The sequence below is a fragment of the Mirounga angustirostris genome, unplaced genomic scaffold (assembly GCF_029215605.1).
Source record: "Mirounga angustirostris isolate CCGP_5_RB_7025 unplaced genomic scaffold, mMirAng1.0.hap1 SCAF_2, whole genome shotgun sequence".
NCBI lineage: Eukaryota > Metazoa > Chordata > Mammalia > Carnivora > Phocidae > Mirounga > Mirounga angustirostris.
In genome coordinates this window covers 166,028,334-166,049,773 of record NW_026991710.1, presented here as the reverse complement: position 1 = coordinate 166,049,773, position 21,440 = coordinate 166,028,334, and the positions used below count along the sequence as shown (strand labels likewise).

General features: G+C 36.2%; 1 protein-coding gene across 1 annotated transcript in view; it reads right to left on the bottom strand.

Moving 5' to 3' along the window:
* The window catches only part of LOC123847767 (disintegrin and metalloproteinase domain-containing protein 18), a 159,957-nt gene that overhangs the window by 99,322 nt on the left and 39,195 nt on the right, over positions 1 to 21,440 (bottom strand). The window contains exons 8-10 of the mRNA XM_064584044.1: positions 4,862 to 4,933; positions 4,494 to 4,660; positions 3,460 to 3,541 (exon numbers count right to left, since the gene is read on the bottom strand). Of these exons, the coding sequence (XP_064440114.1) occupies positions 3,460 to 3,541; positions 4,494 to 4,660; positions 4,862 to 4,933 (321 nt within the window). The remainder of the gene's footprint in view (positions 1 to 3,459; positions 3,542 to 4,493; positions 4,661 to 4,861; positions 4,934 to 21,440) is intronic.

The window sequence follows — 21,440 nt, the reverse complement described above, 5'->3', positions numbered from 1 at the left end:
AAGAAACAGACTCTTAACTATAGAGAATAAACTGATGATTATCAGAGGGGAGGTAAGTGGGGGTGTGGGTTAAATAGATGATAGAGATTAAGGAGTACACTTGTTGTGATGAGCACTGGGTGTTGTATGGAAGTGTTGAATCACTATATTATACATCTGAAACTAATATTACTAACTGGAATTTAAATAAAAACTTAAAAAAAAAAAAACTCACCAGAAGTTAGCATTAATGGTTGGGAGTCCATGCTCAAAAGAAATACCTATAAACAGTGACAGTCTTTGTGACTTTCAGCTTAAGGCCAGGTATAATCGACATGGCATGTGGGTTCACAGGCCATTCATGAAAAGAAAAAAAAAAAGAAAAGATACTCCAGGCCTGGGAAATTAAACATCTGACATGAAGAAATGGTGGCTGCTGTATAGATACACAAAGAGAAGACTTTAGAAAAAGAATCCTCCAAATTCTGTCTCCCACATTTCTGGCTGACTCCTGAAACATTCATACATGGAGCAGCCTCAACACTGAACCTAGCTAAAGACTAAAGATCTCAACTGAGTCCAGAGCTGCTTTCCACTGTCTACAGTTGCCATTCTGAATTTAACCAAGAGCACCGCATGATAAAAGAAACAAAAAATCACCACTCATCAAAGAAAAACAATAGAATCCAGACTCCCTAATAGCATGTATAATGTCCATAATGTCAAAGAATTTCTCTCAAGGCCATGAAAACTAAATTGAGATGTAAACAATGGCCCATAGAACTGATCTAGAATTTGTTTTTAGAAACAAAACTTTCTTCTGAAATGGAGGATTTAAATAGGAATTAGTGTCTTATAGCATATTTCTCAGAAATATCCTGGATGTAGTCCAAAATTACTTATCATATCAAGAGCCAGAAATAGCTCAACTGAAGTGAGAAAACATAATCAACAGACAGCAAAACCAAGATAGTCTATATATTACATTCTCTGAAGTAAAATCCTTCATAAATTATCATAAAAATGCTTCAAGTAATTATAAAATCTATAAAACAAATAAAAACATTAAGTCTCACCAAAGAAATATATACTATAAGGAAACAGAAAATGACATTTATAGAACAGAAAATTACAGAAATCATAAATAAATAAATAATAAACAAATAAATAAAATCAGAGTAGGTGGACTTAGTAGCAAAATGGACATGTTAGAGATAGAATGAATTTAAGGACTAATTCATATAAATTATCTAATCTGAAAACAGAGAGAAAACAGCTTTTTTTTTTTTAGATTTTTTATTTATTTATTTGAGAGAGAGAGAATGAGAGAGAGCACATGAGAGGGGGGAAGGTCAGAGGGAGAAGCAGACTCCCCGCGGAGCAGGGAGCCCGATGCGGGACTCGATCCCAGGACTCCAGGATCATGACCTGAGCCGAAGGCAGTCGCTTAACCAACTGAGCCACCCAGGCGCCCGAGAGAAAACAGCTTTTTATGAAATTAACAGAGATACAAGGAGCAGTGGAACAATGGCAAAAGATCAAATATCAATGCCATTAGTGTCCCAGAAGGGGAGAAAGGGGACAGAGCTGAAAAATATTTGAAGGAAAATGGCTAAAACATCCCCAATTTCTAACAAAATAAGCCTAAAGTAATCATAGCAGACACATCATGATTAAATAGCTGGAGAAAATATTTAAATCTCTTGAAATTGGCCAAAGAAAATCAACACATTGGTTATAGAGGAGCAACGACTCATAGAACAGAGAATTTCTCATCAGAAAGAACAATAAACAGAGGATATAGGACAATATTTTTCAAGTGCTGAAAGGAAAAAAAGTCAACTCACTATTTTATTTTATTTATTTTATTTTTTAAAAAAGATTTTATTTATTTATTTGACAGAGAGAGACACAGCAAGAGAGGGAACAGAAGCAGGGGGAGTGGGAGAGGGAGAAGCAGGCTTCCCGCTGAACAGGGAGCCCAATGCGGGGCTCGATCCCAGGACCGCGGGATCCTGACCTGAGCCGAAGGCAGACGCTTAACGACTGAGCCACCCAGGTGCCCCTCAACTCACTATTTTAATCCAGCAAATATATCCCCTAAGAATGAAGATTAAATAAACACATTCTGAAATGAAGGAAAATTAAGATACTATGTTGGCATTAGTGGTTGGGAGTCATGACCTGAGCCAAAGGCAGACAGTTAATGACTGAGGCACCCAGGCGCCCCCCCCATTTAAAAAAAATGACTAAAGAATTTTTTGGGGATAAAAATAAAATGATAATAAAGGAAAACCTGTAACATCAGGGATGAACAAAGAGGAACTAAATGGGAAAATATAATAAACTTTCTCTTCAATTGATAAATTTTTTTTCATGGTTAAAAATAAAATGCTAATTTTGTGTGATATAGTTTTAAATATATTTAAAAGTAAAATTTAGTAAGCTACATAATTACTTATTTTATGTTTATATTATATGATTTGAGACCTAAAAGATGGTGTTAACATTTCCACGTTTTATTTGTAGTGGTAAAATGTCTATACACACACTTTTGTGTGTGTGTGCCCATGCACACGTGTGTGTTTGCACTCTCACTACAGAAAACTGTAAAAAGCTTTTCCAAAGAAAATCTGGTGGTATCACAATTCCTGACTTCAAGCTCTATTACCAAGCAGTAATCATCAAAACAGTACAGTACTGGCACAAAAACAGACAGACTGATCAATGTAACAGAATAGAGAATCCAGAAATGGACCCTCAGCTCTATGGTCAAGTAGTCTTCAAAAAAGCAGGAAAGAATATCCAAAGGAAAAAAGACAGTCTCTTCAACAAATGGTTGAATGTACATTCATAAGACTGTAGTTTATGCAAGGGGCTGATTCAGTTTTTCAGTATTAGTCCTGTAAAACCACTTGTATTTATAATAAGTGAATGTGTATTACTTGATAACATAAAAGTTTTAAAAGTGGAGCTATATGATTCAACATATATGCATCTTTTTAAAAGCTGTTCAAAATAGTATGAAAATGATGCATAAAATAAGAACAATGCAGAACAATAATATTTAGTTAATGGATACATACATTTGTAACAATTGCATAAAGTACACATAAAATGGAAGCACAAATTCATGATTTTTGCTATTTCTTGAATTTAAAGTAGACATACAGGAGGCTTTAACTTTGCTCTATGGTTTTACATCCTTAGAAAATCCGATATAAATGTTAGTCATTTTGCCTACTTGGTGAATAAGTGTATTAATGTATGCTACATTTTTGATTTATGTTATAATTTATAATTAAATAAACTTTCTGAGATTAAAATAATTTTGTCCCAACAAAATAATAAATCACATATAGAGGAAAATGTCAAGTTAATATGAACTACTTTTATTATACACTATTTAGCTATATAAGATAATATAAAATACAATATAAAGTTTAGAAAAAATAGTAAAGAAGGATAAAAATTACATACCATAGCAATATCTGCATCATAGCTTTTATTGCATATTGTGCCAGGAAATGTTGCTCCCAAATATCTAGGATGTTTCCTGTAACTACATCATTATAGTATAGCCTATTTTATTCCCATACTTATTCAGAACAATTTATTAGCTTATTTATAAAATTAAATCTCTCATAAAATTTAAAATGATTTTTCAAACCAGTTTTTGATCTGGGTATTATCTAATATATTATATAAAATGCTCAAATCATTGAAAACTATAATTCACTTTATTTTTTTAATTAAATATTTATTTATTTATTTGGGGAGGAAGGAGCAGAGGGAGAAGGAGAGGAAGAGAATCTCAAGCAGACTCCTCTCTGAGTGCATAACCAGGGCTCCATCTCACGACCCTGAGATCATGACCCAAGCCAAACCGGATTTGGACACTTAACCAACTGAGCCACCCAGGTGCCCATACAATTCACTTTAAATCCAATTTCCTCTCCTCACCTAACTCTTAGACTTGATAAAATTTTACTATCTTGAATTCTCCTCGGTTTCCCTTGTACTGTATGCACTCTTTTGGTTACTAAAAGTTAAAACAAAAGGGGTTTTTAACTGTGGAATAAGAAGTCTTGCCTGTCTGAAATGTAAGCATTTGTTTAATTAATTATTACCAAAAATATCCTTTTTAGTCAAAGAGTAGACATGAAATGTATTAACATATTATAGGTAATATTAACTGAATAGTGCCAATTTTTACATTATTAAGAAGCTAAAGCTTATATGTGTTCTGTAGTATAGTTAACATCATAAAAGTTTATGAAAGGCAAGTCTTTTACATAAATTATATTCCAAAATATATTTTTATATAATTTATTTATGTTGTTTTTGTTTTTATCATATTTTCAACTACACTACTGCATCCATGGCAACAGCTATGTTTATTTAAAATTTTCAGAGGGGCCTACAGAAAGTTGAAGAACACAGTAAATGCATTAAATTATCAAATTAATGAACTTATTTAATATTTCTTTTTTAATATAGAACATTATGCTTACATAAGTAAGAATGCTATGTCATGGGGCCGTAGGATAAGATAGTTCCGTTTCCATGTGAAAAATCTTTGTAATAAATCATCAGCATCCCCGTTGGTAGACATTTTGTTTTCATCTGACCACAATTCCAAGGAGGACAGCATCACAGTCAATTTGAACTGAGTAAACATCTAAAATAAAATTTATGGCATACTTGTTCAAATAACATTAGTCATTACTTCAAGACTACATAAAAATAAAGAATAAGTTCAATTTATTACTTTGGATATTAATAATCAAAGATTTTTAAGTCATTAATTTGTAATGATAGATTAGAAATCAGTTTCAATGATTTTTCATAAAACTATAAATGTAAAAAACTTAAAACTTACAGTGTTGACAAGGCCAATAATTTGGATAATTTTCTGTGTTACAGCCATCATTTCTGATCCCATATAATCATACTGAAAAACAATTTTTAAGTGATTTTTTAAAAAATGTGAGTGATAGCAATTTTTTATGGTGCATATATCTTTACCAGGAAGGTAAACCATAGGATTTGTCAAACAATATAAAGCATATTAATACAAAGATGCTAACATTTATAATAAAAGAAACAACAAAAATCATAGGTTTTTGAAATAGATTCTCAATTGTTCATATTTTAAAGACACTCTCAAACAGAAAAAATTGAAATCAAGAGGTCCTCAAATAACTTCACAGATTCCTCCTTAGTATAATGAGATTTCTTCAGCTAGATAGAGAAAATAACAGTTATTTTCTATGACACAGAGGGAATCACAAAACCTCCTGTCACATGGTTGGTTAAAAAAAATCAAATCAATAAATATTTAAAAATCAAAATGCTCAAATATTTCTACTGAAAAAAACCCAGAAATCACAATTATAAAAAATTTAAAAAATAAAAATTTAAAATTTAACATAATTAAAAAATTATGTGGCATAAGGATTTTTTTCTGTTTTTTTTTTTTTTTTAATTTTATTATGTTATGTTAGTCACCATACAATACATCATTAGTTTTTGATGTGGTGATCCACAATCCATTGTTTTCGTATAACACCCAGTGTTCCATGCAGTACATGCCCTCCTTAATACCCATTACCAGGCTAACCAGAATCCCCTCCCCCCTCCCCTCTAAAACCCTCTTTGTTTCTCAGAGTCCATAGTCTCTCATGGTTCATCTCTTCCTCTGATTTCCCCCCTTCATTTTTCCCTTCTTTCTCCTGATGTCCTCCATGCTATTCCTTATGTTCCACAAATAAGTGAAACCATATGATAATTGACTTTCTCTGCTTCACTTATTTCACTTAGCATAATCTCCTCTAGTCCCATCCATGTTGATGTAAAAGTTGGTTATTCATCCTTTCTGATGGCTGAGTAATATTCCATTGTATATATGGACCACACTTTCTTTATCCATTCGTCTGTTGAAGGGCATCTTGGCTCTTTCCACAGTTTGGCTATTGTAGACATTGCTGCTATGAACATTGGGGTGCATATGGCCCTTCTTTTCACTACATCTGTGTCTTTGGGGTAAATACCCAGCAGTGCAATTGCTGGGTCATACGGTAGCTCTATTTCTAAATTTTTGAGGCACCTCCACACTGTTTTCCAAAGTGGCTGTACCAACTTGCATTCCCACCAACAGGGTAAGAGGGTTCCCCTTTCTCCGCATCCTCTCCAACATTTGTTGTTTCTTGCTTTGTCCATTTTTGCCATTCTAACTGGTTTAAGGTGGTATCTGAATGTGGTTTTGATTTGAATTTCCCTGATGGCTAATGATGATGAACATTTTTTCATGTGTCTGTTAGCCATTTGTATGTCTTCTTCAGAGAAGTGTCTTTTCATATCTTCTGCCCATTTTTTGACTTGATTATTTGTTTTTTGGGTGTTGAGTTTGAGAAGTTCTTTATAAATCTTGGATACCAGCCCTTTATCTGTAGTGTCATTTGCAAATATCTTCTCCCATTCTGTGGGTTGCCTCTTTGTTTCGTTGACTGTTTCCTTTGCATAAGGATTTGAAAAGTTTTGATAAATAAGATGAAATTATGTAAAGGCAAGGAGAAAAGAAATAAGTTGTCCTTTGAAAGTGGTAAATTCTTGAGAGGATATAAATTCTTTTTTCTTAAGATTTTATTCATTTATTTGTCAGAGAAAGTGAGAGAGAGAGAGAGCACAAGTAGGAGGAGCTGCAGGAGAGGGAAGCAGGCTCCCCACTGAGCAAGGAGCTGGATGCAGGACTCAATCCCAGGATCCTGGAATCATGACCTGAGCCATTGGCAGATGCTTAACTGACTGAGCCACCCAGGTGAGAGGACATAAATTCTTACTTATTTGGGAACTTAACACATGTTCTTTGGAGTCATATTTTGGAAAATGCTTAATACTTCTGCAAAAGTTGCTATTTTTTTAATAAAAAAATTGGAATCCTACCAAATCTTAGAAATCTGTATAGCTTGTTTACTCAAAATTATGATAGTTATTGAAATGGATTACTTGTTACAATTGTTGATAATAAAAGTAATGGGAAAGTAATTATATATTTTCATTGGATGAATTAGAAATTAAATATATTCTAATCAAAATGTTTTCCTTATAATAGAAGAAACAGTGCATTAGACAGGTGTTATATATATGAAATATATGCCCATAAAACACACAAATAGAAAAATCCTTATTTATGACAATCTGAGAATACTTAAGATCATTAGAGTAGGAGTATAATTTCATATACTAAATGTCATGACACTTTGGAAAATATCACTAGCTCCAAAGGTTTATTTCACAAGGTATAAATTCTCAATATATAAGGAAGACATAGCAATGCTTAATTAGTAGGAAATAATACACATTGCCAAAATATGGAAAACAAAATGGACACAATTAAAAGGAGAATTTAAGAAACCCACAATAATAGTTCCAGATATTAAGATAAATCTTTTAGTAACTGATAAGACGAGAGGGCAAAATGAAATAAATATAGAAGCTCTGAACAATGCCGTTAAAATGTTTGACTAATATACAGAAAGCACTGCATCTAACAAGGGCAGAATGTAATAAATCCTTTCCAAATGCATGTGGACCATTTACAAAATTGACCATATACTGGGTCATAATGGAAGTCTTAACAGATTTCCAAGATTTTACATCATTCAGATTATGTTCTTTTACCAATATGGAATAAAACTAGATAAGAGCAACTAAAATATAACTTGAAAATTCCCAAATATTTTGAATCTAACCAATACAATTCTAAATTACCCAAGGGTCACAGACACGCACACACACACACACACACACGCACGAATTAGAAGATGATTTAGAAACACTGAAATGTTGATAAAAATCAGACTTATCAAAACTTGTGTTGCTAGAAACAAACAAAAACCCTTGTGTTATACAGTTACTAATTCACTAGAGATAAATTTTTATCTGTGTATATATTAGAAAATTAAAAAATGCATAAAATCAGTGATCTTATCTAAATGAAAGAAACTGAAAGGGAGGAAGTAAAGAAAATATAAGAAAGCAATAAACTGGGAGATAAACATAAAAATCAAGGAATAAAAAATAAAGGTTCTTTGAAAAAGATGAATATAATTGATACAACCCTAATAAGTACTATCAAGAAAATGAGAGATGATATAAATTAGCAATATCAGGCATATAAAAGAGAGGCCAAAATATACACCCTACAAGATAATAAAAGGATAATAATGGACTATTAAAATGTTTATCCCAATAATTGTTTTATTTTTTTTATCTTTTGTAGGCTTCAAGTTTTTGTTTAAATTCTAGTTGGTTAACATACACTGTAATATTGGTTTCAGGAGTAGGTTAGTGATTCATTACTTACATATAACAGCCAGTGCTCATCACAATAAGTTCCCTCCTTAATACCCAACACCCAACTAGCCCATCCCCCCCCATCAACCTTCACTTTGTTCTCTATAGTCTCTCACAGCTTTCCACCAACGGTGTAAGAGGGTTCCCCTTTCTCCACTTCCTCAGCAACATCTGTTGCTTCCTGTGTTGTTAATTTTAGCCATTCTGAAAGGTGTGAGATGATATCTCATCATGGTTTTGATTTGTATTTCCCTGGTGATGAGTGATGTTGAGCATCTTTTCATGCGTTTGTTAGCCATCTGTATATCTTCTTTGGGAAAATGTCTATTCGTGTCTTCTGACCATTTCTTAACTGGATTATTTGGGTTTTGGTTGTTGAGTTTAATAAATTCTTTATACATTTTGGATACTAACCTTTTATCAGATATATCATTTGCAAATATCATCTCCCATTCCATAGGTTGCCTTTTAGTTTTGTTTAATGTTTCCTTCACTGCACAGAAGTTTTTTTTATATTGATGAAGTCCAAATAGTTAATTTTTGCTTTTGTTTTTCTTGCCTCCAGAGATGTGTCCAGTAAAAAGTTGCTACAGCCAATGTCAGAGAGGTTGCCGCCTGTGTTCTCCTTTAGGATTTTGATAGTTTGCTGTCTCACATTTAAGTCTTCCACACATTTTGAATTTATTTTTGTGGATTGTGTAGAAAGTGGTCCAGTCTCATTCTGTTGCATGTTGCTATCCAGTTTGCCCAACACCATTTGTTGAAGAGACTGTCTTTTTTTTTTTTTTTGATAGAATATTCTTTCCTGATTTGTTGAAGATTATTTGACCATAACATTGAGGGCCCATTTCTTGGTTTTCTATTCTGTTCCATTCATCTTTGTGTCTGTTTCTGTACCAGTACCATTCTGTCTTGATGACTAGAGCTTTATTAATATACTTTGAAATCCAGAATTGTGATGCCTGCAGCTCTGCTTTTCTTTTTCAAGATTGATTTGGTTATTCAGGGTCTTTTGTGGTTCCATACAAATTTTAGCATTATTTGATCTAGCTCTGTGAAAAGTGCTGGTGATATTTTGATAGGGATTGTATTAAATGTGTAGATCACTTTGGGTGGTATAGAAGTTTTAACTATTTGTTCTTCCAATCCATGAGCATGGAATATTTTCCCATTCCTCTTCAATTTCTTTCATAAATGTTCTATAGTCTCTCTATAGTTACATTTATTCCTAGCTATCTTAGGGGTTTTGGTGCAATTCTAAATGCGATCAATTCCTTGATTTCTCTTTCTGTTGCTTCATTATTAGCATATAGAAATACAACATATTTCTCTTTGTTAATTTTGTAGCCTGTGACTTTACTGAATTAGTGTATCAGTTCCAACAAATTTTTGGTGGAGTCTTTTGGGTTTTCTACATACAGTATCATGTCATTTGCAAATAGCAAAGGTTTGATTTCTTCCTTGCTTATTTGGATGCCTTTCCTTGCTGATTTGGATGCATTTTGTTGTCTGGTTGCTGAGGTGAGGACTTCCAGTACTATGTTAAAAAACAATGGTGATGGTGGACATCCCTGTCTTGGTCCTGGCCGCAGAGGAAAAGCTCTCAGTTTTTCCCCCTTGAGGATGGCATTAGCTGTGGGTCTTTCATATGTGCCTTTTATGATATTGAGGTGTGTTCCCTCTATCCCTACACTGCATAGAGTTTTTATCAAAAAAGGATGTTGTATTTTGTGAAATGCTTTTTCTGCATCTATTGAGAGAATCATATGGTTCTTTTCCTTTCTTTTATTAATGTGGTGTATCACATTGTTTTCTGGATGTTGAACCGTGCTTGCAGCTCAGGAATAAATCCCATTCAGTCATGGTGAATGATCCTTTTAATGTACTGTTCGATCCTATTAGCTAGTATCTTGGGGAGAATTTTGGCATCTACGTTCATCAGGGATATTGGTCTGTAATTCTCCCTTTTGTTGCAGGTCTTTGTTTGGTTTTGGGATCAAGGAAATGCTGGCTTAATAGGATGAGTTTGGAAGTTTTCCTTCCATCTCCATTTTTTGAAATAACTTCCAAAGAATAGGTATTAATGCTTCTTTAAATGTTTGGTAGAGTTCTGCTGGGAGGTCATCTGGCCCTGGACTCTCTTGGGAGGTTTATGATTACTGCTTCAAATTCTTTGCTGTTTATGGGTCTGTTCAAATTTTCTATTTCATCCTGTTTCAATTTTGGTAGTTTATATATTTATAGTAACTTATCTATTTCTTCCCAATTTGCAATTTTTGGCAAATTTTTCATAATATTCTCTTATGATTGTTTGTATTTCTGCAGTGTTGGTTGTGATCTCTCCTCTTTCATTCATAATTTTATTTATTTGGGTCCTTTCTCTTTTCTTTTTGATAAGTCTGGCTAGGGGTTTATCAATCTTATTAATTATTTCAAAGAACCAGCTCCTAGATTCACTGATTCATTCTGGATTTTGTTTGTTTGTTTGTTTGTATATCATTGATTTCTGCTCTAATATTTATTATTACCCTTCTTTTGCTGACTTAGGCTTTATTTGCTATTATTTTTCATGCTCCTTTAGGTGTAGTTTAGGTTGTATATTTGAGACTTTTCTTGTTTTTTGAGGAAGGCCTGTATTGCTGTATTCTTCCCTTTTTTGACTGCTTTTTCTGCATCCCAAAAGTTGCAGACTGTTGTGTTTTCATTTTCATTTGCTTCCATGTATTTCTTCATTTCTTCTTTAATTTCCTGGTTAACCCATTCATTCTTCAGTAGGATGTTCTTTAACCTCAATGTATTTGTGGTCTTTCCAATTTTTTTCTGTGGTTGACTTCTAATGTCATACCACTGTGGTCTGAAAATATGCATGGTATGATCTCAGTTTTTTGTACTACTTGAAACCTGATTTGTGACTCAGTATGTGATCTATTCTGGAGAATGTTCCATGTGCCCTCGAGAAGAATGTGTATTCTGTTGTTTTAGGATGAAATGTTCTGAAGATATCTGTTAAGTCCATCTGGTTCAGTCTGTTATTCAAAGCCATTGTTTCCTTTTTATTTTCCGGTTAGATGATCTGCCCATTGCTGTAAGTGAGGTGTTAAAGTCCCCTACTATTATTGTATTATTATCAATGAGTTTCTTTGTGTTTGTTATTAATTGATTTATATATTTTGGTGTTCCCAAGTTGGGGGCATAAATATTTACAATTGTTAGATGTTCTTGTTGGTTAGACCCCTTTAGTATGATTTAGGGCCTGCACTGTGGGCACTGTGCTCATCATTCAAGTTCATCCTTGCTGATGGGCTGGGGATAAAATTGACATCAGCCCACTCTCTTGTCCACAGAGAGGGGAGTTGCACCTGCCACTGTTCAGGAAACCCTCCCAGAGGAGTGAAAAATCTCCCCGCATGTGTCCCAGGGGTCCCTCAGATCCCTCCCTTCATCCTGTCTTTGTCTAAGCCTTCTGCCCACACAGTTACACAGTGCTCCTATCTTTTATCTCAGGCATGGCAGCTGGGATTCAAAACTTCAAATTTTAGGAACATGATGCAGTGCAGACCCACACTGATCCTCTGGGGGAGGGTCTTGCCACACTGTGCCTGGGGCTGGTTTGTCCCAGAAGGGCAGTTGAATGAAAATGCAGAGGCTTGAGATTTATGGTGAAGTGCAGCAAAAAGCCAGTGTCCAGGTTAACTGCCCTCAACAGGTGTCTCTGCGCCTATGCTAATGAACAGGGTATCTCAATGGTGCCCGCCATCTCTTTTGTCCTGTGAGAGGCAGTGTCACCTCTCCCAAATGCACTCCAAGAAGGGGAACTGTTTCTCCCAGTGCAATTCAGAGGATCCTCAGACAAAACTGTCAGCTCCTGGGCCTCTGACCTCCTTCTCCACAGGAGCACTGTTATGCCTGCCAGGCTCTATCCTGGTGATGGCATGAACTTCAAAAACTTCAGACTTTGAGCTCTACTGACTATAAACACTTTCAACAATCATCCCCTCTCATTTTTCCAGTCAGTGGTTATAAGGAAATGTTTTTCTCGTGCAATCCCTATGCACACTGCTTTCTCTTCTTTTTCTGTGATCAGAGCTCTTTCTCCTCTGTAGTGCTCAATTCTTTTTTCCCTCAAGTCTTGTCTCCGTACCTCCTACCTTCCAATGATGTGAACTTTTTTATCCCTCTAGTTGGGCAGTTTGTTCTGCCAGTCCTCAGATTGATTTCTTGGGTGTTCAGAATGATTTGATATTTATCTAGCTTTGTTCAAGGGACAAGGCAAGCTAGGGTCCCCCTACTACTCCACCATCTTAACTCTGCAATATTTTTTTAATGTTGATAAATTTAAAAAACACTGTTTACCAAAAATTATACACATAAAGTTGAAAAATATATAAATATATCACCATCAAAATGGAATATGCAATAAAACTTTCCAAAAAAAATGAATCACTAGCCTGAGAAAGCTACAAGAGTGAATTCTTACAGACATTTAGAGAAGAAATTAAAATATCTATACACAAAATCTTCCAGAATATAAGAAAAGGGTAAAAACATCCTAATTCATTTTATGAAACCAGCACTACCTTAACAACAGCTTAACAAGAAAAGATCACATTTTTGGTATCCTTATAAAAAATACAATCTTGATATAATCTTGAGAAAGTATGGGACAAATTCATATTGAGGTACATTCAGCAAGGTAACTGGAAAGTATTCTCCAATACAAGAATGGTATCAGGAAAGACAAGAAAGGTTCCAAGGTATAAGAAACACAAAGAAATACCATAATACTATAACATATTAGAAGAGAATAAGGACATGACACCTCAATGGAGTGTAGGATCCTGGACTGGAGGCTGCACAAGAAAAACAACATTTGTAGGGAAACTGTCAAAATTCAAGCAAAATATATAGACTAGTAAATAGTTTGGTGGGAATGTTAATTTTCATATTTGATGACTTCATTATAAAACTTAAGAGTGAAAAAAGATCACTGATAGCAATGGTGAGCAATAGAAATGGTGGTATCACTACAAAGTTACCAACTTTTTAAAGATAAAAAGAAGGTATTTTCAATAAATGTATTTCAATAATTTGAAAACTTAAATGATATGAAAAAAATTCCTTGAAAACCTAACTTACAGAAAGTGAAACAAAAATAAAGAAATCTGAACTGCTTTATATATGCCAAAGCAATTAAATCAGTACTTAAAAATATTCCCTTTAAGAAAACTTAAGATGGGCGCCTGGGTGGCTCAGTTGGTTAAGCGACTGCCTTCAGCTCAGGTCATGATCCCGGGGTCCTGGGATCGAGTCCCGCATCGGGCTCCCTGCTCTGCGGGGAGCCTGCTTCTCCCTCTCCCACTCCCCCTGCCTGTGTTCCCTCTCTCACTGACTGTGTCTCTCTCTGTCAAATAAATAAATAAAATCTTTAAAAAAAAAAAAAAAAAGAAAACTTAAGATCTACATGGCTTCAAATGTGAATGCTTCTAAATACATATGGAAGAGATCAAACCCATAATGTATAAAGTCTTGAACAAAACATAGTAACTCATTTTATGAGGCTTGTGTAAGCTTAATACAATGAAATGAAACATTATAAGGAAGGACATTGCATATCATTATTTCCTAAACATAAACCCTAAAATCCTAAACAGAATATTAAGTAAAAAAAAAAAACATCCATGATTTGTAAAAATGAGTAAAATATGATTAAGTAGTATATAAAATAGCTACTCTATAATGGAGGGGGGGAAGTTAGGAATATAGACAATACATTAATATGTATTAGAGAGCCAAGCTAAGACAAAGCAAGAAAAGGAAGTACAAGTAAAGAAGCAAAAAAATTAAAAACTAGAAGAGGAATTCTAAGATTAGAAAAGAGAAATTAAAAGTATCATTATTCAGATAAGAAACTAAAAAAATCCTCAAAAGAGTTAACAATTGAATTAGGCATGATCACAGGATATAAGATGAATATATACATATCAATGGTATTTCCATAAACTAGCAAGAAAATTGAAATGTTAAAGAAAAAAAAAACTATAGGCCAACAAATGCATTAACAATAAAACTAAAAAGGATGTTCCAGGGAGGCGGAGCAAGATGGCAGAGGAGTAGGAGACCTGGATTTCGTCTGGTCTCAGGAATTCAGCTGGATAGGGATGAAAACATTCTGAACACCTACAAACTCAACAGGAGATTGAAGAAAAGAATAGCAACAACTCTCTGAACAGAAAAGTGACCACTTTCTGGAAGGTAGGATGTGCAGAGAAGTGAATCTGAAGCAATATTCAGGAGGATAGACGGCGGGGGAGGGGGCCTCCATAGGCTGCTTCTGGCAAGTGACAGAGCAGCGGAGCACAAAATCGGAACTTTTAGAAGTCTGCTCCAATGAGGGACGTCGCTCTGGTGGCTAAGCGGGGGGTGGAACCCTCACGGGACAGTGTGGTCTCAGGACCCTCAGGGTCACAGAAAGACCCGGGGTGCCTGAGTGCAGCAGAGCTCCCAAGTATCAGAGCAGGGAAGCCGGCTGCAGAGACGGAGCTGAGGCATGGGCTCTCAGCTCGGGGTTGCCATAAACTGTGATCCGCTGCACAGTTGGGCCACTGCTCCTCCAGCAGAGACCCAACAAGTGGCAGATCCGGGGAAACTCCCCTTCCTTCCCTGGAAGGAGCGGTGCGGGAGCGCACTGCGGGGATCTGCTGGGTTTGGAGACTCCACCCGGGGTCGGGTGCCAGAGATAGAAATGCTCAGTCACAGGCCGGGTGAGCACGGAGTGTGGCCGGAAGCCGGGGAGATGGGAGTGACTGACTGTTTTTCTCTGGGGGCGCACTGAGGAGTGGGGCCCCAAGTTCTCAGCTCCTCCGGGGCAGAGATTAGGAGGCCGCCATTTTCATTCTTGGCCTCCAAAGCTGTACGGAAAGCTCGCAGGGAACAAAAGCTCCCGAGAGCAAACCAGAGCAGATTACTTAGCCTGGACCGGCAAGGTCAGGGCAATTCCGCCTCCAGCAAAGACATTTGGGAACCACGCACAGCAACAGGCCCCTCCCCCAGAAGATCAGCAAGAACAGCCAGCCAAGACCAAGTTTACCGATCAATGAGAATGGCAGAATTCCAGTGCTAGGGGAATACTGCACATAGAATCCACGGCCTTTTTACTATGATTCTTTAGTCTTTCAAAGTTATTTTTTTTTAACTTTTTTTTTTTTTGAATTTTTCTTTTTCCCTTTTTCAACCAACATCTTATCAATCACTTTTTAAAAAAAAATATTTTTATTTTTCATTTTTAGAGTCATATTCTATCCCTTCATAGTAGTTACCCTTATTTTTGACATATATATATAAGTGGTACTCTCTTTAAAATTTTGAGATAGTTTCTTCCAACAGATCAAAATATACCCTAAATCTCTAGTGTATGGTTTTGTTCTACTCTCCTGCCTGATCACATTCTCTCCCTTTTTTTTTCTTTCTTTTTTTTAAATCCTCTTTTCTTTTTTCAAACAACTTCTTATCAATTCCTTTTATAAAATTTTTTTATAATTTTCATCTTTACACTCATATTCCATCCCTTCATCATATCAACCCTTATTTTTGTACATATATAACTTCTTTCTTTAAAATTTTGGGAGGCACTATCTTCTAACAGACCAAAATACAGCCAAAATCTAGTGTGTGGCACTGATCTATGTACCAGCCCGATCATATTTGATCATATTCTGTTTTTTTTTCTGTTTTTATCATTTTCTTTTTCCTTTTTCTTTCTTTCCCTTTCTTTTCCCCAGCTTCAGGTCTTTTCTGATTTGTTTAGAGTATATTTTCTGGGGACGTTGTTACCCTGTTAGCATTTTGTTCTCTCATCCATCTATTCTCCTCTGGACAAAATGACAAGACGGAAAAAATCACCTCACCCAAAAGAACAAGAGGTAGTACTGAATGCAACTTCTTGCTAGACATGTCCCTGGTACTGAATGCCAGGGACCTACTCACTAATGACCTACGGACATTAGTACAATGTCAGATCTAGAGTTCAGAAACATCACTTTAAAGATACTAGCTGGGCTTGAAAAAAGCATGGAAGTTATTAGAGAAACACTTTCTGGAGAAATAAAAGAACTAAAATCTAACCAAGTTGAAATCAAAAAGGCTATTAATGAGGTGCAATCAAAAATGGGGGTGCTAACTGCTAGGTTAAATGAGGCAGAAGAGAGAATCAGTGATATAGAAGACCAAATGATGGAAAATAAAGAAGCTGAGAAAAAGAGAGATAAACAACTACTGGATCACAAGGGCAAAATTCGAGAGATAAGCGATACCATAAGATGAAACAACATTAGAATAATTGGGATCCCAGAAGAAGAAGAGAGAGAGGAGCAGAAGGTATATTGGAGCAAATTATAGCAGAGAACTTCCCTAATTTGGGGAAGGAAACAGGCATCAAAATCCAGGAGGCACAGAGAAACCCTCTCAAAATCAATAAAAATAGGTCAACACCCCGACATCTAATAGTAAAACTTACGACTCTCAGAGACAAAGAGAAAATCCTGAAAGCAGCTTGGGAGAAGAGATCTGTAACCTACAATGGTAGAAACATTAGATTGGCAACAGACCTATCCACAGAGACATGGCAGGGCAGAAAGTACTGGCAGGATATATTCAGAGCACTAAACGAGAAAAGTATGCAGCCAAGAATACTATATCCAGCTAGGCTGTCATTGAAAACAGAAGGAGAGATAAAAAGCTTCCAGAACAAACAAACAAAACAAAAACAAAAACTAAAGGAATTTGCAAACACAAAACCAGCCCTACAAGAAATATTGAAAGGGGTCCTCTAAGCAAAGAGACAGCCTAAAAGTAACATAGAACAGAAAGGAACACAGACAATATACAGTAAGAGTCACCTTACAGGGAATACAATGGCACTAAATTCCTATCTTTCAATAGTTACCCTGAATGTAAATGGGCTAAATGCCCCAATCAAAAGACCCATCAATATGCTGTCTGCAAGAGACTCATTTTAGACCCAAAGACAGCCACAGATTGAAAGTAAGGGGGTGGAAAACCATTTACCATGCTAATGGACACCAAAAGAAAGCTGGGGTGGCAATCCTTATATCAGACAAATTAGATTTTAAACCAAAGACTGTAATAAGAGATGAGGAAGGACACTATATCTTACTTAAAGGGTCTATCCAACAAGAAGATCTAACAATTGTAAATATCTATGCCCCTAACATGGGAGCAGCCAATTATATAAACCAATTAATAACAAAAGCAAAGAAACACATCGACAACAATACAATAATAGTGGGGGACTTTAACAGCCCCTCACTGAAATGGACAGATCATCTAAGCAAAAGATCAACAAGGAAATAAGGACTTTAAATGACACACTGGACCAAATGGACTTCACAGACATTCAGAACACTCCATCCCAAAGCAATGGAATACACATTCTTCTCTAGTTCCCATGGAACATTCTCCAGAATCGATCACATCCTAGGTCACAAATCAGGTCTCAACCGGTACCAAAAGATTGGAATCATTCCCTGCCTATTTTCAGACCACAATGCTTTGAAACTAGAACTCAATCACAAAAGGAAAGTCAGAAACAACTCAAATACACGGAGGCTAAAGAGCATCCTACTGAAGAATGAATGGGTCAACCAGGAAATTTAAGAAGAATTAAAAAAATTCATGGAAACCAATGAAAATGAAAACACAACTGTTCAAAATCTTTGGGATGCAGCAAAGGCAGTCCTAAGAGGAAAATATATAGCAATACAAGCCTTTCTTAAGAAAGAAGAAAGGTCTCAAGTACACAACCTAACCCTACACCTAAAGGAGCTGGAGAAAGAACAGCAAATAAAGCCTAAACCCAGCAGGAGAAGAGAAATAATAAAGATCAGAGCAGAAATCAATGAAGTAGAAACCAAAAGAACAGTAGAACAGATCAACGAAACTAGGAGCTGGTTCTTTGAAAGAATTAACAAGATTGATAAACTCCTGGCCAGACTTATCAAAAAGAAGAGAGAAATGACCCAATTCAACAAAATCATGAATGAAAGAGGAGAGATCACAACCAACACCAAAGAAATACAAACAATTATAAGAACATATTATGAGCAACTATATGCCAGCAAATCAGATAATCTGGAAGGAATGGATATATTCCTAGAGATATATAAACTACCAAAACTGGACCAGGAAGAAATTGAAAACCTGAACAGACCTATAACCACTAAGGAAATTGAAGCAGTAATAAAAAAAATCTCCCAACAAACAAAAGCCCAGGGCCAGATGGCTTCCCAGGGGAATTCTACCAAACATTTATTCTTCTGAAACTGTTCCAAAAAATAGAAATGGAAGGAAAACTTCCAAACTCATTTTATGAGTCCACCATTACCTTGATCCCCAAAGGTAGACAAAGACCCCATCAAAAAGGAGAATGACAGACCAATATCCCTGATGAACACTGATGCAAAAATTCTCACCAAAATACTAGCCAATAGGATCCAATAGTCCATTAAAAGGATTATTCACCACGACCAACTGGGATTTATCCCTGGGCTGCAAGGTTGGTTCAACATCCTCAAATCAATGAACGTGATACAATACATTAACAAAAGAAAGAACAAGAATCATACGATCCTCTCAATAGATGCAGAAAAAACATTTGACAAATTACAGCATCCTTTTTGATCAAAACTCTTCAGAGTATAGGGATGGAGGGTACATACCTCAATATCATAAAAGCCATCTATGAAAAACCTACAGCAAATGTCATTCTCAATGGGGAAAAACTGAGAGCTTTCCTCCTAAGGTCAGAAACACAGCACAAATGTCCACTATCACCACTGCTATTCAACATAGTATTAGAAGTCCTAGCCACAGCAATCAGACAACAAAAAGAAATAAAAGGCATCCAAATCGGCAAAGAAGAAGTCAAACTCTCACTCTTTGCAGATGATATGATACTTGATGTGGAAAACCCCAAAGACTCCACCCCAAAACTGCTAGACCTTATACAGGAATTCAGTAAAGTGGCAGGATATAAATCAATGCAAAGAAATAAGTGGCATTCCTATACACCAACAACAAGACAGAAGAAAGAGAAATTAAGGAGTCAATCCCATTTACAATTGCACCCAAAACCATAAGTTACCTGGGACTAAATCTAACCAAAGAGGCAAAGCATCTGTACTCAGAAAACTATAAAATATTCATGAAAGAATTGAGGAAGACACAAAGAAATGGAAAAACGTTCCATGCTCATGGATTGGAAGAACAAATATTGTGAAGATGTCCATGCTACCTAGAGCAATCTACACATTCAATGCAATCCCCATCAAAATACCATCCACTTTTTTCAAAGAAATGGACCAAATAATCCTAAAATTTGTATGGAACCAGAAAAGACCCCGCATAGCCAGAGGAATGTTGAAAAAGAAAAGCAAAGCTGGCGGCATCACAATTCCGGACTTCAAGCTCTATTACAAAGCTGTTATCATCAAGACAGTATGGTACTGGCATAAAAACAGACACATAGATCAATGGAATAGAATAGAGAGCCCAGAAATGAACCCTCAACTCTATGGTCAACTAGTCTTTGACAAAGCAGGAAAGAATGTCCAATGGAAAAAAGACAGTCTCTTCAACAAATGGTGTTGGGAAAATTGGACAGCCACATGCAGAAGAATGAAACTGGACCATTTCCTTACATCACACACAAAAATAGACTCAAAATGGTTGAAAGACCTAAATGTGAGATAGGAGTCCATCAATATCCTAGAGGAAAACACAGGCAGCAGCCTCTTTGACCTCAGCTGCAGCAACTTCTTCCTAGAAACATCACCAAAGGCAAGGGAAGCAAGGGCAAAAATGAACTATTGGGACTTCATCAAGATAAAAAGCTTTTGCACAGCAAAAGAAACAGTCAACAAAACCAAAAGACAACCGACAGAATGGGAGAAGATATTTGCAAATGACATATCAGATAAAGGGCTAGTATCCAAAATCTATAAAGAACTCATCAAACTCAACACCCAAAGAACAAATAATCCAATCAAGAAATGGGCAGAAGACATGAACAGACATTTTCCAAAGAAGACATCCAAATGGCCAATAGACACATGAAAAAGTGCTCAGCATTGCTCGGCATCAGGGAAATCCAAATCAAAACCTCAATGGATACCACTCACACCAGTCAGAATGGCTAAAATTAACAAGTCAGGAAACAACAGATGTTGGCAGGAATGCGGAGAAAGGGGAACCCTTCTACACTGTTGTTAGGAATGCAAGCTGGTGCAACCACTCTGGAAAACAGTATGGAGGTTCCTCAAAAAGTTGAAGCTAGAGCTACCATATGATCCAGCAGTGGCACTACTGGGTATTTACCCCAAAGATACAAATGTAGTGATCCCAAGGGGTACGTGCACCCCGATGTTTATAGCAGCAATGTCCACAATAGCCAAACTGTGGAAAGAGCCAAGATGTCCGTCGACAGATGAATGGATAAAGAAGAGGTGGTATATATATACAATGGCATATTATGCAGCCATCAAAAGAAATGAGATCTTGCCATTGGCAACGAGGTGGATGGAACTGGAGGGTGTTATGCTGAGCGAAATAAGTCAATCAGAGAAAGACACGTATCATATGACCTCACTGATAGGAGGAATTCTTAATCTCAGGAAACAAACTGAGGGTTGCTGGAGTGGGGGGGGTGGGAGGGATGGGATGGCTGGGTGATAGTCACTGGGGAGTGTATGTGCTATGGGGAGCACTGTGAATTGTGCAAGACTGTTGAATCACAGATCTGTACCTCTGAAACAAATAATACATTATATGTTAAGAAAAAAAAAAAAAGAAGAAGTTAGCAGGAGGGGAAGAATGAAGGGGGTGGAATTGGAGGGGGAGACGAACCATGAGAGACGATGGACTCTGAAAAACAAACTGAGGGTTCTGGCGGGGGGATGGGAGAATGGGTTAGCCTGGTGATGGGTATTAAAGAGGGCACGTTTTGCATGGAGCACTGGGTGTTATGCACAAACCATGAATCATGGAACACTACATCAAAAACGATGTAATGTATGGTGATTAACATAACA